The sequence below is a fragment of the Cyphomyrmex costatus genome, unplaced genomic scaffold, assembly GCF_001594065.2.
Source record: "Cyphomyrmex costatus isolate MS0001 unplaced genomic scaffold, Ccosl1.0 scaffold241, whole genome shotgun sequence".
Taxonomy (NCBI): Eukaryota; Metazoa; Arthropoda; class Insecta; order Hymenoptera; family Formicidae; genus Cyphomyrmex; species Cyphomyrmex costatus.
The window spans coordinates 157,775-177,076 of record NW_017276489.1 but is presented as its reverse complement, the minus strand read 5'-3'; the positions used below and the strand labels follow the sequence as shown (position 1 = coordinate 177,076).

At 30.1% G+C, this 19,302-nt stretch overlaps 1 protein-coding gene across 1 annotated transcript; it reads right to left on the bottom strand.

The window, feature by feature from the left end:
- Positions 1 to 1,462: 1,462 nt before the first annotated feature.
- Ctr1A (Copper transporter 1A) lies at positions 1,463 to 19,266 on the bottom strand. Its single transcript, XM_018540354.1, has 5 exons — positions 19,066 to 19,266; positions 5,721 to 5,870; positions 5,421 to 5,653; positions 5,123 to 5,152; positions 1,463 to 1,944 (listed from the first exon to the last, which is right to left on the bottom strand). The coding sequence occupies exons 2-5, from the start codon at positions 5,868 to 5,870 to the stop codon at positions 1,743 to 1,745; spliced, it is 615 nt and encodes a 204-aa protein (XP_018395856.1). The 5' UTR covers positions 19,066 to 19,266; the 3' UTR covers positions 1,463 to 1,742.
- Positions 19,267 to 19,302: the final 36 nt, after the last annotated feature.

Sequence of the window (19,302 nt, the reverse complement as noted above, 5' to 3'; positions counted from 1 at the left end):
TTTTTATATTGCCCGTATTTATATGTGAATTCGATGTTTGTACAAAATGTGGCATATTTTTGTCTGCTCTTGGAACGATTTGGATTCTATAAAATTAATATTATGAAAGTGAAACTTTTTGTACCGATCGCGGATACATACGATGCGTTTCTATAGCTCCACATGTCTCATTCAGATGAGGGGTACTTGATTCATTAGAAATATCTCATATAGAGTATAAAGAAAAAGTATGTGCTAATGATTTCTCAATGACACAATTTGGATTGATTGCGTATGAATATGCATGCTGGTGCTTTTTATATATGACTATAGCTGTGGTCGAAGTTTCGCTATAAATGCTTTGAAACGTTTAATTGTGACCAATCAAATAACGCTTTAAAGCATTTGTAGCATCGCGTTGACCGTACTCTATATGTCAAGTATATAAATTTATGATAAAGAGCATAGAATGATGATAATAATAGTTAAGACGTTAAGCGTATAAAACTAATCATATCAAGGTGATGACCACCTCATAATATAAATTAGGCATTCTTACGTCAAATCTCTACAAAATCTATGAATTATTTTTAAAAAATAAACTGCTGCATATATATACAAGTTTTATTTGTGAAGAAGGCGTGTATCAATTGTTATTAATTATTTTTACATATTTAACAAACAAGGCCACTTATCGTGTGTACTGATCTATGCAAAATATATATACATATATATATATATATATATATATGCGTGCGTGCGTGCGTGTGTGCGTGTATGTATGTATGCCTTAAGATTTTGTAATTCTAGAAATCGATTTTGTAAAAAAAAAAATAAACTTCTACTGAGCTTGTTTAAGAATTGTCATATTCTTGTGAATCAGCTACATATCTTTTTTTTTTTTTTAATGAAAAAATGTCCTCAGTTACTATTTACGCATCTAAAAAGAATGTTTTATAAAAATATCTAAATGAGCATCGACAAATGATATAATAAGTATGAATGAAACAATAATTTATAATATGGGAATTAAAGAGAAAAAAGGAATTATAATACTTTCCTTTATATTTTTAAACTCTCTTCTCTTTTTTCGCATTTAAGGCTGTATTTTTTTTATATTTTACATGTAATTTACATATCAACGTATTATAATACGTTAATATATTATAATGGTATGTCTTTACAATTATTTAAAATAGTGTAGCACACTTTTTCCTAAATATTAAATATTGCTGATTTATAACAAATATTTTTATAAAAGAATAACAATAAAAACAGATAGTAAAAATATTAAAGTGTGAAAAAGTGTGCACACTGGACAGTGTATTCTATGAATCTCTTAATAATATTTACAGTTTACCATATTTATATATGTCCCTCAGATTCAAGCTCCTAATGATTTTTTATAAAGATTATATGTAGATTTCGTAATAAAATTATTTAAAATATTTGATCTAAGATAACTTAAGAATAATTAGCTTATTTTTTACGATAAAAATAAGGAATTATAAGAGGTATTAAAAGCTAAATTATGGAACACTAGTAGAATAAATAATTCTCGCCTGTTTGCTGCACTTATATATCCACTGTGTGTCATGAATTTAGAGAACATTGATTCTCTATACGTCATTTCTCGTAGAAGATAACGTACGTAATTTAATCTCCGTCCTCTTATTTTTTTGCATTTCTGCCAGATTGCAGTCGTGCACGTACTTTCACGCAAATACAGTTAAAAGGAGTAGATTAAAGCGATTTACTAAATGCTAATGACAATGTTCCGTAACGTCTACGATCACTGATTTCTTCCAACCGAACAGGAAGTAACCAACGGCAGCACCCAATACCACGGCACAGCACAGCCAGACATTATAAGTCATGAAGATTAACATCAAAAAGTAAGATAGGACGATTTGTATAATGTGCAGAAACGTTTGAAACAGATGCATCCAGGACATCATAGTCGGCCTGCACAGATTAACACGGTTCATTATGTCCAAATTCACTTAACTTTTAACATAACGATTTTCCAGTCTTTTACTACATACGATGATGGGTCAGTCGTGTTCCGGGTTAATTTTCATTACTTTTATAAGTATATAAAAACTATTATAAGTGATTCTCTTATATACGTATACATCTTTCGAAACTTTAACATCTTTAGAAAGTATTTGTAAGTTTGTGTTAAAATATTGTATAGGTACTTGGCTTAGCGCCGAGACACTACCGTGTCTCCAGATATACAAATGTTATAATTATTTGGTGCTTTTAATATAAAAAAATCCACATCACGAATAATTCAGTCGGATATATTGAAAGTTAAAATAGTAAAAACATGCAAAATTTAAAAGATTATTATTTACTATCTATTATTTAATATCTATCATTTGTAGCATAAAAAATCATTTTATACAAAACGGAAAGTGAATATTTATACAGTATATTTAAATTATAATAGTATCAAAATTATTATATTATATTAAAATTAATTTAGATTATGTATTCATATATTAATATTAATATACATATACATATTTAATCGGATATAATTTCCGACATAAAAAAACAAGAAATACTTATTTCAATAAAATAATTTAAAAAATATAAAATTGGATTCCTTATAATTAAATAACAATAATAATTTAGGCTGCTGTTTAGGAGTCAGCGCAGTAAGATAAGCGCACAATTAAATTCTAAAATATACTTTACTATAATTTAGGAAGTACAAATGTATTTGGACGTTTCAGCCATTGTGATTTTGGCCATCTTCAGTAAAAGTGTACAATATAAAATCCTAGCTACGTTGATTATTGTCAGTTATGTAATCCATACGGTAAGCACAATCATTCGCCTTTGAAATTAATAAGCTTTTCCTAGTGATGATTCTGTTTTTTCTATGTAAAATTAAATGTGTGTTATAATAATTACATCGGATAAAAATTAAGCAAGAAATTGTGTTTACCCAAAAATCCGTAAATTACACAATGAATAGGTTAAATTTATTTCGCATTTCGATGTAACATATAATTAATTTTTATAAAATTGTTAAACATATACATATATCTTCAGAAATAATGTCCTCTCTCTACCACATTCAAATTGACAATATACAAACGCTGTTATAATACAAAAGCCAAAAGGACATGCATATAGGAAACTAGTAAATAGATACGTTTACAATTTATTTAGTATGTCCGTGTAAATTCGATCTAAACCATCGCAATCATTTTGTAAATTAAGACCGATGGTTTGTCGTTTAATATGAATCATTTCTGAGACTAAGAGTTTATATTGTAATAGCTCTCCACATCCAGAATATTCACATTTTCCCAATCAAACTCATGATCGTGATGTATTCTATGTTCTGTTATAGTGGACATGGACATGGAGGGTCTACATATATTTTTTTGGTGTTCTTTTAATCTTGTTTTTAATTTTCTACCCGTCTGACCGATATATGAAGCGTCACAATCCTTACAATTAATTTTATATACATTTCTTTTTTGATTATTATTTAAAGGATCTTTATGTACTCTAATATATTTATTTAATTTGTTTAAGCTAAAATATGAAATGCTATATAAACTTGTTAGTTTTACGTTAGTTTCTTTTAATAACATGTACAGAAGAATTGAGTTGTAAAAAAAATTAATAAAAGTTTATTAATTAATCTCAATAGTCAATAATACAAACTTAGTAGCAAGAAGATATACTCGTACAAGAAAGAACGAAAGAAGAACGCAATTGTAGACGATATTGTGTTGTAATCTAATATCTAGCTTCATACCGCCTAAACTTCCTATAGCTTGATACACCTATAGATCACTTTATTATTCCAACAAAACTGTTGTTAATAATGTTTATAAATTAAAATTTCTATATTCTTTACACCATGTATAGACCCTCGTTTTCCATGTCCACTATAACAGAACATAGAATGCATCACGATCATGAGTTTGATTGGAAAAATGTGAATATTCTGGATGTGGACAGCTATTACAACAAACACTTAGTCTCAGAAATGATTCATATTAAACGACAAACCAACGGTCTTAATTTACAAAATAATTGCGATGGTTTAGATTGAATTTACACGAACATACTAAATAAATTGTAAACGTACCTATTTACTTGTTTTTTATATGCATGTCCTTTTGTACTATAACAGCGTTTGTATATTGTTAATTTGAATGTGGTAGAGAGAGGACATTATTTCTGAAAATGTATATATGTTTAATGATTTTATGAAAATTAATTATATGTTACACCGAAATGCGAAATTTTAACCTATTCATTGTAATCTACGGATTTTTGAGTAAATACAATTTCTTGCTTAATTTTTATCCAATGTAATTATTATAACACACATTTAATTTTTTATAGCAAAAACAGAATCATATCACTAGGAAGCTTATTAACTTCAAAGACGAATGATTGTGCTTGCCGTATAGATTACATGACTGACGAATAATAATCAACGTAGCTAGGATTTTATATTGTACACTTTTGCTGAAGATGGCCAAAACCAATGGCTGAAACGTCCAAATACATTTGTACTTCTAAATTATAGTAAAGTATATTTTAGAACTTAATTGTGCGCTTATCTTACTGCGCTGACTCTTAAACAGCCGCCTAAATTATTATTGTTATTTAAATACTTATTTATTCTGAATAACTCAATTTTATTAATTATTAAGTATTGTTTATTTAAAGAATAGCATCACATTTAAAGCCGATTAGAGATGGAATTGTTTAGTAAGTACTCGTTACATGGAAAAATTATTTGTGAAAGTAAGAAGTACATATATGAGTATGCATGCATATATTCCATTCAAAACATCAATAATTAAAAGATGAAGGAATTTATGATATCAAAAGTATAAAAATGGTTAGTTATGCATGTTGAAAATGACAAAATGATATTTTTTTTACGCCCAGCAAAAGACCTATTAAGAAATCTATCATAATTAAAATGTATTATGCATACGTTTTAATAATGTAAGAATCATTTAACAAAACATAAATAATTTGCTACTATTGTTGCTATTTACAAACCGATTCAATTAAATAATTAAAAAATACAACAACCGTTAATAGATAAAGCATAATTCTGAGGAAATCTCAGTGTATCGTAAGATCTACTTACGGTTGTTTGTGGATTACTTCGCCAACCATACTAAAAAAGTAGATTAAACGATTAAATTTATAATATAAAAGTTATACGTGTATTATTTATATTCTTAGTGATCCTGCAAAAAATATTGCGTCTTGATTTTTTAATGTATTACAATATGTTCTCATAATATCTCTGAGATGTATATCTAACATTTTTCACATATCATTTTTCTCTCATACAATAAAATTATATTAATAAATATTCTTAGCAAAAATAACGGGAAATAATGCTTTTTACAAGATCACTCGGAAAGAATTAAACAACTTACTGAACGACCCGGTTGTCTTCGGCTACCACATTCTTCTCATTGGGCACCGTAACGCTTCTATATTGCAGGGCGTTGTACGTTTTCCAGAATAGATACTCTCGGTAATATTTTAAGCCCTCATAGAGCGCAGCCATAATAGCGATACCAATCATCGAACCAATGAGACCGCCTATCGATGAGATTTTCCAATTTTCGAATAATACTACCTCACAGTAACCGGTGTGGAACATCATCTGAGGATCGTGAAGAGCAGACTATACGTTAACAGCATCGAGTTTTGAACGAACGGATTATACGTACCGACATACCGTGCATGCCCATGCCACTGCACATGCTGTCTGCCGAAGCTTCGATACTGTGCATGCTCCCATGATCTATACTATGATGAGTCATATGCATATCGTGGGATACGTTTCCTGTATTGTCCATTATATGATGATCATGAGACATCTGGAATAAGGAAAGATGTTTAACTCTGTATGTATTTCATGACCTGTTATACACATTTGAGAAGCATGTGTAATATACATATGTGTATTATAGTATTATAGTAACAGTAGGTATCTTTTCCAACAAGAGACATAGATAATAGTATAAAATAAAAAGGTCAAGCCATGTTCAAAAAAAGATCCTCAAAAGTTTAAACCTTTTTATCTATTATAATAATAATATATTACCATAAAAAGTAACTGATATATTATTAATTAAAGATGCGAGTTCAAAGTGAACATACATAATGTGTATGCAACTTTTGGTCGATTTTCGAATCGCCTCCGTCTTCCGCTGTCTCCCTCACCTCATCGCGCTTTACGCGCAGTCCAAATGTCGCACGACCGCGGTCGAGCATATGTTCAGAACGACTTGACTGATTTTAAATTTTTCTAGCTCAAATCACTCGTGCCGATGCCGCGTATATATTACGTGCGATTCAAAATTTTTTGTATTTTAGTAGCTATGTACCCCCCCAAAAATAAACTTTAGTGACTCGGAATAAGAGACTTGTAGCGTATATTATTAATCTTTTAAATTTAAATTAACTAGTAGTTTTTTGAACATAGCCGGAGACACTACGGCATCTCCTGATCATTGCTAAATATTAGACAAAGATGAAATAATTTACTTATAAATAATTATGTTACACTGTGTCATCTATATCTTTTGCTGGAAAGCATCCGGCAATTTTTACAGTATTTTCATAATTGATGATGAAGACACGAAAGAGATTTCAAGAATTTCAAAATCAATCTTATTTTTTTAAATACAAACATGTTTTTTCTTGCATAAGTTGATTTCTTATATATTCTGCATATAGATTTAAGTAAAATTATTATTTTCATTTTTTATTCATTTTTTATCATACTATCGATTATGTAAGAAATGAAGTAAACATATATGACTATAAAATTTTTTTAAACCTCACATTGTTACATTATAGCTAATTCGAAAATAATATAGACTTTCTTTTAAAGAATTGACATTAAAACGATTATTTTAATTTAAATAATATATCAGGATGTATAAACTTTTATTGGACTGCGATTAAGAAATCAACGTACAGTTGGACATATGCAAGATAATACAAATGAAAATATGATATATACATATGAATCGGTCCATGCAAAAAGGGTACTAAGTCATTTTAGATAGTTTTTGGAAAAATGAAAAAAACTGATTTACTTTACATACAGAATGAATAATAGAAATGTTATTCAACAGAAATGTCATTTTTATGCAATTACAATAATACATACATGGTTTTATGCTTAAAGTTAAAGGGTGTTTTAAATAATTATAAAAAACAGTAGTGGATTTAGTGCTCTTTTTGCATGGATCACGATTAAATCGAAATAAAACAAAGCATTTTATGACATAAATCTAACTTTTTATTTGCAATTTATTGGCAACAGTATAATTACATTCTAGGATGTTTTAATCACAATTATCTTCGTCTATCTCATTAGTAATAATAGGCCACTCGATCAGAGAATTATAAAAATCTAAATATTTATCGGGTATATATTGTCCTAATTTTTTTAAATCATCAATTTTTGCTTTTTTTATCGGAACTTGGCCGCTAGGGTAAGCTGCATCAGTGGGTAATTGCAAAATTGACCGTTTTCGCAAAGAGAACGTGTGTTTTACGGATTCTTCTATAAAATTATAAGCAGATAGTACTCCAGAAAATTAAGTATAAGTTAATTAATTATAAGTTTTCCGAAAGATAAAGAGCGAATCATTATTAGTAAACAGACCCTGCTTAATAACAATGATGTTAAATCGTTCATATTTGATATTATACAACACGCGATATAAAGACATTAAATTTCCAATTTATGCAAAAAGGGATCTAAGTCCAGGACTTAGATCCCTTTTTGCATAAATCGGACAACAGGAAATGAAGATTAACAACTTTAATATGTATCAAACGATAGATCTGGGCTTTAAAATTAAGAATTTATCATTATCTCAATTTCGCCAAAAATGGACTTAGTACCCTTTTTGCACAGAGCAATTCATATGTATAATGACAAAAATCTTTAATCCGCGTACACATTGCGTTAAAGTTGTTGGAATTTCCAATTTTCTATGTATGACTTTATGTTAAAAATATTTCGAATATGTATTGAAATCAAGCGGATGATCATAAAACAACTTCGGAAAAACAACATTTGAAAAAACAACTACTGTAAAAAACTATTGGGAGTACAAATTGGTTCGGTTAGTTTTCCAAAAGATGATCGCCTCCAAAGAGTCCAAAGACGAGTCATTTTTTCGAGATGGAATTCGAAAATTGCCTGAGAGATGGGAAAAAGTAACCAGCGATGGACAATACATTAATTAATCTGTTTTCATTCATTTTGTTTTGAAATAAATGCATTTTTGAACACAAAAAACGGACCAAACTAATTTGTACACCTAATACTTATGCGGATTTGCACAAATGAATTTTTTGTTCGCTAAATGCGATTAGCAAACAAAATTTTTGAAAAGAAAAAACAGACATCTGATGTGTACTTTTAAACAGTCATCAACGATATCATGAAGAGCCATAATTAGAACTGCAAAAGATTATACCTACTTACAATTATATAGTACCTATATACATTATACATATGTATATAAGTGTCTCTCAGTTTTTGAACAGTTTTTTACAAACTAGTAAATTTTAGAAAAATAAAATTATAAATACATAACAAAATTATATTCCATATTTCAAATATTGTACTTAAATTGTAACTTGTAATTTAGTTTTGTAAGTATATATAATATATATTAGATTTTTTACTGAAAAGAAATACTATTAATCGATCACAAAATTTGTTGTTAACAGTAATTCACCTCTGCAATTTTGAGAGATGTAAATAAAGAACGAATAAAAATTCAGAAAAACCGGACGATAATAACGTCAAAAACAATGAACGAGGAAAGTTGATACAATAAGATGGCGAATTGTGATATTAAATAAATAAAAATGTACACATAAATAAATATCAGAATATTACTTAGGATTGCAGTGACATCGATAACAAGCGTATATAAAACATTTCTCGATGCTTCGGGATCTTATCGATCGACTGAATGATACGTGTTCGTTTAAAAGAATCACTGCAATACTGTTTATTTATAAACAAGCCAGACGTTTAGCTGGAACTATGACGATAAAGTGCAACGATAAAGAATTAAAAATAAACGATAATTGAGAAAGATGATAAATCATTAAAAATTTTTGATGCGTCTTCAAATAATCTATTATTATATAATAATAATCTATAATAATCCGTATAACGTCATCTGCGTTTTCATCATTATGAACATGTATTTATAGAATAAACTTTTCACGTGTAGCGACAAGATCGTAAAGATTTCGTATAAGTACAGAATAGTACAAATGCGATGTTTGTTTCGTGTTATGTTTTGTGTCATGTTCAGAAGAAAAAATACATAAGCAACAGATAATATCTCGGGAAACGTGCTTATATGTGTATTCGCTGATACATATTAACTATTTCTCGTATAACCACTATTGTTCCAATTTCTCGATGAAATGAAACATAACGATGTGGAACGAACAGGAACTTGAACTATCGTTACAAGTACTCTTGTATCTTTAATATTTTTCATTGGCTATCTCGACATTCAGGTAGTGTCGCGGTTATCTTAGTCCAAGATTGCATAACACATAATCGTTGTATTATAGTATGTAGGATTATGTACCAATAGTCGTCGAATAATTATTAGAATTACTATTATAAACTCTCGCAAGACATCTCGTTAAACATGTTGTAATAAAACTTTAGGAGTTTAATCAATTTATGCACAATTTCTTTATTTCTAGATAATCTTTATCCAGGAGATATCTACCAGAATACAATGGAAATATCTCCTGGACTAAGTTATCTGCAACTTATTTGGAAATGAAGAAATTAGGCATTAATTAAAAAGTGAATAAAGTAAACTATTATCAAATTAGAAACAGAACGTATCAATTAACAGGATCATATTAACTCGTTTTGTATCCACAAGCTGAAATATTGAGTTAAGGAAAGTCCTTTTACATATATGTAAAAGGACCCTTCCCCAATCCACCATTTGTTACGAAATTTTCGTTACAATTATATCATTTAATAGAACAAAGTTTTAACTTTAAAAAAATTTAAATTGCGGTATGATAATTTTTAACGGAGTTATAAGCAATCAAAATCAAAATACTCTCTCTCCTTTATTTAACTTGCAAATAACTCAGGAACAAAAAATTGTAGGAATATTTAAAAAAAAAGATTTTGTAGAGAAAGCTTCAAGCTTTTATGATAGTTGAAAATTTTTGCAAATTTTTTTTGCGCATGTAAAAGATCCACGAAGTAAAAAGAAAATTTTTTATCCTTTTCAGAGATCGTAGTTTTATATATGTAAAAATGACCAAACTCATAGAAATTTAAAAAATATAATAACCTTTTAAAAGTAGAGATTTCAAGCTTTAAGGGGTTTAACCATCCTAAAATTTAAAAAAAAACCGAAAACGCGCGCGCACGCACACAAGAAATGTAAATCCGACCGAGCAACCTCCACATGGTACATCTTGGATAATTCCAGGAAGTAAGATATAAGGAGACTCCACTCCGTAAAATAAAAGTGGACTCATTTTAGGTTTCGAGTTCAGTTTCCGATTCTGATGAGTGCGAGTAAGAGAAATGATCATTTCTCTTACTCGCACTCATTATGCGCAGTACTACTAAATTCACGAGCGCTGCGATGTCGAGAATCAGAAACTGAACTCGAAATCTAAAATGGGTTCATGTTTTGTAGACTGGCGAGACTGAGTGGAGTCTCCTTATATCTTCCTTCATGGATAATTCTAATGCCGGCGGAATTTAAAGACTCATAACTCAGGAAGTTCTCATCGGAAAAGAGTTTACGATATGTGTTTTGAAAACGTCTCGACATAACCTACGAGAATCTGAAATAAAATGTAGGGGATTCCATTTAAAAAAATTAAGTTGACCTTGACGTGACCTTGACAACGCCATTCTAGGTCAAATAACTACTATCGTTAAATGCGTCTTTTTAAGCATTACAACTTTTGTCTGAAACATTTTTTTTTAAATATATCGTTTATGAGATATTTGGGTATATCCAGACTTTTGGTCCACCCTGTATATACACACGCACGCACATATAAAGACTTTTCCTCAACCCAATCTTTCAAGTGTCCTCTTATAAGATGCATCACTTGGATAACATTTTTTTCAGAAATTATATTAGAAATTTAAAACCTTATTTAAGGGGGGGGGGAGGTAAGGTTAATTCGATGAAAAAAAGCATATATTCATGAATTTTTTTAAGCTATGGTTAGTTCCAGTGTATTTGGGTAATTTTATTTTAATAATACAATGTTTGAAGAATATTTTGTGAAAATTTGAACGAAAAATATGGAGAAACAACACATTGGCACGCAATTTTCAGAGGCGCCTCGAAAAAAAGGTGTCTTGCGGTGCACACGATAACTCGTTACTGGATCATCTGATATCAAAAAACCAAAATTTTTTAGTTAGTTAATAAGTTTCTCAAGGTAACGCTGTCGAGTTTTTTTTTTAATCAATTTTAAAATTTTTGGTGAAGTAAAGAATCGGTTTTTGCTATAAAAAATCGGTAAATTTGTTATTGTAAAATAAATAATAATTACTAAAAAAATAAAAACTCGACAGCGTTACCTTGTGATTTATGTGTAGAAAGAGTGTACCAAATTTTAAAACGATCGGTGCAGTAGATTTTGAGTTATAGTGTGCACCGACTTGAAAAATGCTAAGTGTGTCAAAAACGCTTTAAAGTTTTATACAGTAGAAATGACCGAGTGTTTTGTCTATACTTAGACAGAGTCATCGATGTATCTTGTATATTATTTGCTCTGCACATTGCTTCTTTTTCTTCGTTTACAGCAGAAGAAAAAAAGTTATTCGCAAACGAAACAGCTGCTATAGGCAACCGCTTCGCCCAGCTACTGGGCAGGTATACGAAATCGAGTCGGAGCAACGGACACTTAAAATTCCATATTTCCGTTAATTTTGCTCCGATCGGCTTCAAATTTTCACACAATAATCTTGAGACATTGTACATTCAGATAAAAAAATTTAAAAAAATGGTCAAAAAAAAGTTAAAATACCTTACCCCCCCTTAAAGAAATCTTTTATTTATATATATTTAAAATACAAAAACCATAAAAAATACAAAAAATTGGAAGATATCGGAGAATAATTAATGGCTAATCATCATGAATGATCATGTTTATCTTGCAACTTTAATTTACCTATAAATATTATTTCAATGCTCAACTACAACAAATTCTTCTAAAATTTACTGCTGCCCTGTGTTACAGCCTATTCAGCAGCACATGTTTCGATACAGCACTGCCAGTGATGAAAACAACTCATCATTATACAGCGGTGGTTTAGCCACAAAAACCGCGATTAAAACTTATAATCAGCAGAAATGCTTAAAAAAAAAAAGAAAACAGTAATAGGATGTTCTGATAATCTGGAAGAATAGCAGGAAAGACGTAACGAAGATAAAATCTTTGTTTTAATAAAAACATGTTTAGAAACAATACGACAGCAATTGTTAAAGAATATGTACTTTAGATTTGCAATTTTGCATATTATAATTCCAAGATGAGTCTCTGAATTCAAATAATTTTGTGTTCGCAAGAATTTAAATCGACGTAGCAACACTTAGGTTCAATTTCACCAATATGGAAAAAAGATAAACTTTAATCTTGGTTCAATTAATTTTTTATGAACATGAGTATTTGACTTATTTTTTATATTTTTATCTTATTACAAGAAAATTAGAAATATATATTGTTATAAGAATTATATAGAAAATGCGATAAACAGTAAATTGAAGTTAATCGAAATTAAAATTAATCTTAAAAGAGGGGGGTGGAGAAGCAGGTCTCAAAGAAGGAAACATTGTCCTTGATACCCTAAAATTTTGGGAATTTTTTGTGAGTAAATAAATAACTTTAATGTGTGAAATAATATTAAATCTCTTAAATCTTATAGAATCGTGAGGATTTAAACTAATGAAAAACCGATGAGAACAGGCCGTAACAGTCAAGCTGGATTTTGAGTGCTTCTAATAGTATATAACTACGTGAATTTATGTACTATGATTTTTTAATTGTGCGCCGAATTTTTTTCAGACTTGAAACGCAAACTTTACTAAACTATCGCAGTAATATCACGAGTTAAATTGACTAACAATTAAATAATTTTTGATGCTCTTTGCGCATCTTAGATCTTAATATTATAATTGAGTGACATATTAAAATAATTAATTTTCATTGCGAAAAATATTACTTCGGTCGGGAGTCGAACCCGAATCTCTTGCATTCCGTGCGAGCGTCCTAAGCCTTTAAAACTATCGAGGCAACGGCGCGGAATGCAAGAGATCCGGATCTTTGTGAACCTGGCACACGACTTTTAAAAAATTAAAATTTTTTTACACAAAATGATAGTATTTTATTTGTAGTTGTTTGTAGTATAGTAACAATAATTTCATTTTAGTTACTTATATTAAAAAATATAAAGGTTTAAAAAAATGATTGTCACCCGACATTAAAAAAAATTGATAATATATTTCGATTCAGAGTTGTAGTTGTTTGTAGTGATTTTGCTTTCGTTTGTAATTGAGCCGTTCAAAAAGTTATGATAAATTAACAAAAAAACTTAACTGTCAATTTTCAAGATATTCAAATTTGTTTGCGAATTGCGATATATCTTTTAGAATTGTTTGTAGTTGTTTGTAGTGATTTTGTTTTCGTTTGTAGTTGCCCCGTTCGCAAGATATAATTATTTAAATAATTGCTTTACAAGTGAAAATTGTTAATTTACAAAATATCTCAAATCTGCTTGTAGGGCTCAATTCAGAATCGTTTGTAGTTGTTTGAAGTGATTTTACTTTCGTTTGTAGTTGAGTCGTTCAAAAGTTTTTTTTATGACAAATTAAACAAAAAACCTAACTTTATCAATTTTCAAAATATTCGAAAAAGGAATTTTTATTCTGAGAAACTATTATGAAGAAATTAGACAAGAACAAAAACGTCAAAAACGCTAGAACTAGTGATAAAACGATAAAACTATCGATAATACAGGCGGATCCAGCATCACCTTAAACATTTTAATAAAAATATCGAGAAAACAAAAGCGTTTTCAAATTACATAATAAGAAATAAAATTGTTCAAGAATGTAAACATTACAAGTAAAAACAAGTAATAAAATTCTCTATTTTTCAATTAATTTCAAATGTATATTATTTTAATAGATTTTAAAATATAACTTACAATTAGAGGATAATTATGATATTTAATATTAAAAATTGGAAGCTCGTGGTAAGTAATTATATAGCTCCTCTGACGTTTTCACCAAAATTGTTCAAAGATAAATGAAAAAAAGGAAAATCCCTATTACTATATATGACTACTCGACTTCTGCTCAACTTCTACTCTAACCTCTTCTACCCAATAAAATCTATTTATGTACAGAAAAAAAAAATTGAAACTAAAATCTCGAAAACCAAATTTTTTAGTTTTATGCATTATCCTTTGACTTTATCAATTAATCAATTAATGTATTGAGATAAAGTCTTGTACGAGAATAATGTGCTTCATACAGATGATTTATAATGGTCTCAATAAACGATCAAGAGTCTGTTGTACTGCAGGAATTCTTATATTGAAATACCAGAAAATCCTGAAGGAAAATGGGCGTTATAATATCGCCAGAAATAAAGTAAGAATTTTGATTATCGATCAGTTAGAGCAAATTATTCGCGCGGTGAGATCGTGACGTTGAAGTTATTAAATGAATAAAATTCTCATGAGAGAGCCAAATGTGAAAGTAACATGAAAGTACCGGAGGTGTTACATCGCGTTACGATAGAATTTCATTATAATAAACTCAAATTTTTTAATAGATTAATCCCTGTATATTTTTTTTATTATTGGTGTAATAAGTTTTAAAGCGTTTTTTGTGTAACGTATAATTTAAACTTAGAATTTAAATATTTTCGCGCTTTTTTGATGTGTTGGCGCTTAATGTGTACTATTAAAAAAAACAATTGACTTCACACAATTAGAAACTTAACTTTAAAATTAAATGGTTTTAAAATGGCGAGCAACAAGCAATTTATTCGGCACTACATTCGATACAAATTTCATCAAGAAAAAAGCGCCGCTAAAGCATATGAATCAATTTGTTCTGTTCTTGGAGACAGTGTTACATCCAAAAGTACGTGTGAGTTTTGGTTTAGTTGATTTAAAGAAGATGATTTTAATATTAGTGATAGAGAATGTAGTGATGCTCCTCAAAAGATTACAGAAAATCAATTGCAAGCATTACTCGATCAAAACTCATATCAAACACAAAAAAAGAACTTGCACAGCAACTTGAAGTAACTCAATATATTTTAATTCGTTTACGGCAGATGGGAAAGATTCTGAAGGAAGGAAAGAAACCTTCTTCGCTTCTGGAATTCGCAAGCTGCCTGAAAGATGGCTAAAAGTCATAGATAATAATGGGGATTATTTTGATAATTAAGTGTTTTTTCGTTTTAAAATAAATACATATTAAATTTCATTAAAAACGCTTTAAAACTTATTTGTGCACCAAATAATATAAGTGGAGTTTTTAAATACTTGTTAAAAAAATTGACATTAAATATCTTTATAAATAAAATTCAGAGTTAAAACTAATTTAAAATTAATAAAGATAATGGCTGCGTTTAGCAAAAAAAAGCAGCTTTGTAATTGTTGTAACATTCTTGAATATGATTGGCTTATACATTTAGCTTTAATAAGGAAGTAGAGGCAAGACCAATCATATTAAAGAATTTTACAACAGTTGCAAAGCTGCTTTCTCTGCTGAACGCAGCTAATGTGTATTAGAAATTAAATAAAGAATATTTCTATAATGCAGTAAATGTTTATGTCCCTAAAATTTTATTGGCGAAAAGCACTTTATCTTTAAATGTTTATTACATAAAAAAACATTGAATACCTTTACAGGAAGTATAAATTAGTCAAAGATTTTATGGGTGAAAGTAAGTGCGGAGAACTCGACATATTGTACATATACTATACTATATGTACAAGAATTCTATTGCTGAGAAGTTTCATTACATTAAATCGCGCATGGTATCGTGCAGACATGCATGTAAAGCTATATCAGGTCTCATTACAGTGAACAATTCAGCGCATGTTCCTTTAATGGTATCCATTCTACTGAGAACTCAATTTTCAACATATGTGATTTTGCAATCGTCAGATACAATACTTTTATGGCATACGCCTTAACTCTATCTAAATATAAAATTTAAGGTTTTGCAATCCCATTTTTAAAATAATATATAAAAACCAAACAAACTACATAAAATAAAATAATAACAGTTCTATAAAAGATAACGCGTGTTTCTAAATTACTAACTGAAAGCACATGTTTTAAAAAACTTGCATTTTCAGCAATTTTGTTAAAGGACTTATTTTTAATGATAGAAATTTGAGATCTGATAATAAATTCTTGTTTCAAAAAGAAGATAAAGCAAACTGTATGAAAAATGTGATATTCTTCACCCTCTATCGACAATGTGAAATTTTAACTTTTGTGAAGTTGACACCTCATGTTTCAAAAAAATGAAACATAGAGGTTAAATTTCCACCCTTTATCTACTTGGATTTTCAAACTTCTGTGATTATCGTATGCAACTCGTGCAAGCCTGTCAGTCGCCGTCAACATATATTTACAGATTATCGTTTTCTAACAGTTTTTACAGGTTATCGTATCCCACTCGGCTTTAAACCGTAAGATTTTAGCACTAAGAAATGAAATTTCGCCAATTCGTTTAAGGATTAAAGTTATAGCTTAAGTACTGGCGGGAAAGCCTTACGGACGGAAATGACGTCACAAATTACGGCTTAAAGCTTAAACCTTAGGTCTTAAGATCTCATTGTAGACGCCGCTTTACATTTATCCAAATTGTCCTTATTTACAAATGGCACGCAACAAAAATTAATGTGCATTTCTCGCCTATAACGCCACAATTCCAACATGGCTGTCGCGATTACTCAGGAGCCTTAAGACGAATACATTGACCTATAATTAAAGGTTATTCAAGGTTACGCAAGGTTAATAATGGAAAATAATTGAATGAAAAATAAATTGTTTCAAGGCACTCTTCAAATAATTTCGTGTCTTCTCTGCTTGTTGGTATACTGCTAAACGTTCAATATTTACTGATCAGTTTGAATTTATCTATCGATCGAAGTGCGTGTCTGGCGAAATATATAGATCACCATAGATGAAAATCATATCGACTTTTTCCGCTTTCGTATAACGCATTTCGCAAGAACAAAACAGATGACTTAAAAGATGATGCAATACATGTGCGTATATTTGAATAAAACACGCAAATACGTGTTCAAATTGATCCTTAGCATGATAATAATATGCTATCGTCAGACAATGTAAATTCTCAGATGAGGGTTGGCGATATATTGGCTACAATTGGATCAATGACGGTGAATCACGATCAATTAGCGGTCGCTCGTGGGGTGTGGAATCAGAGGTGGTAAATAAAAAATATCCGTTGCGGGTTCGCGTTGCATACGCAATTATTCTTACGCCCGATCCGGCGACAGGTATCCGCTTTCACCGTCGAGCGAAAGGAAATACTTCGAATTATCTCCTTCGTTCGTGCACGATTTATGTCTATTTCTATCAATATAGATTAATTTTAATCTCGATTCAATTCGTTCTTCATCTTTTTTTAATTATTACAAAAAGGTGAAAAGTAAGTTAAACCGAAATTAAAGTTAATCACCATTGGTAGAAATGTGGACATTAAGTGAAATGTAAAACGCAAACGAAATGGCAAGAAATTTACGGTAATATTAAAAAATCAGAGTAAACGCCCGTCACTTCTTTATCAGTTGGAGCAGTCTCTGATACCGTAACATATGTTACATCGTTCGAGGTGAATTTACGTCGCGGTACAAAAAAAATGCAACAATGGGAAAAGACTCGACTGGAATATGACGATGATAATAATGATATATCCGCATTGAGAAAACTTGTTTCACGGCCGACCGCTGTGATTGAGTAATTTGTGGCGAAATTACGCGGATTACGCCTTTCTAACTGCGTCTCTAACAGCTACGTGTTGTGGATAAAGAGAATGTTCAGTTAAAATCATAGGTTAATAGGAGATGCTCTAGGTAGACACAAATCGTAATTTAAAGATACAAAAGATTTTCATTGGTTTAATCGTATCGAAAGAATCGCCGAATGGGTACAAAAATCTCAGACGAAACTAACCAGATATAAGATTGGTTCTTTTTGGCTGAACTTCTTGCACAGTTTAGCTTTTCCTTTTTTTTCAACGTGAAAAAAAAACAAGAGAAAAATAAATCATACAAGTTCAGATAAAGAGAATAGATCTACTGTTCGAGTAAACTTCCAGATACTAGGAAGTTTAGGACCAGTCTAGCACTAAAGTTATTCAAAAAGAAAATGAAGAAGACTTTCACTGACATCTCTTTGATAACCATTGTGGATATTAGAATTGAAAAGTTATTCAAAAACTTTGTTCAGCATCTCTATTCTGCTGAGAGAAAGGTAGAGACGCTGTGTTAGAAACGCGTCAATCAGGGGAGATAAGAATGCAACCCAGTGGAAATAACTAGTGTGGTTCGTTACTCTCCCGTGCAAATCGATTAGCAGTGAAATTGTCGCTCAAGGAGATAAATGGTGCTCGGACAGAAAATTTTTTTAAAATTTCTGACGAAACAAATCGTCTTTTGTAATCATCTCTGATAAATATTTGTATCCACTTCAAATGTTTATGACTTATTCAGCTTTTCGTTTATTTTCGTTTTTTTGTCGAAATGAACTGAAATAAACTGAGATAAACGGTGAAAATTTTGTTTGAGAATATGCAAATATGATCTCGTGCAGTGAGAAAAAAATTGCGCTTTATTATGAATTGCGAAGAGAAAAGAGTCAGCTAATTGTTTCTCTTACTCTGAACGAAAGAAAATGTGGAATAAAATTATTGAAGTTTTGCAATCGATACATCTGGATTTTTGGAGTCACTTACCTTTCCAAAGGTTATGTGACACTATGTGATAGCCACCAGACGAATCAAGTTGAACGATGATGGCGTAATGAGAAAGATTCTTGGAAAGACGACTTATCTCACTTATCTATCTTATTCTTTCACCTTCGGTCGTTCCAAACGTAATTGAACAAGTCACTTGCGAGTCCATTAGTGAACTGTACGACTTTCACACCGTGATGAAGTTTGCCACCATCTGCCACGCCACAATCCACGATC

Excerpts from the sequence above, each read along its gene's own strand:
- Ctr1A (XM_018540354.1), bottom strand. The coding sequence starts at position 5,870 with ATGTCTCATGATCATCATATAATGGACAATACAGGAAACGTATCCCAC. Across the intron at positions 5,654-5,720 it reads TGGGCATGCACGGTATGTCG|ATGATGTTCCACACCGGTTA; the intron begins GTACGTATAATC and ends CACGATCCTCAG. Across the intron at positions 1,945-5,122 it reads GAAGTAATCCACAAACAACC|GCCGACTATGATGTCCTGGA; the intron begins GTAAGTAGATCT and ends TAATCTGTGCAG.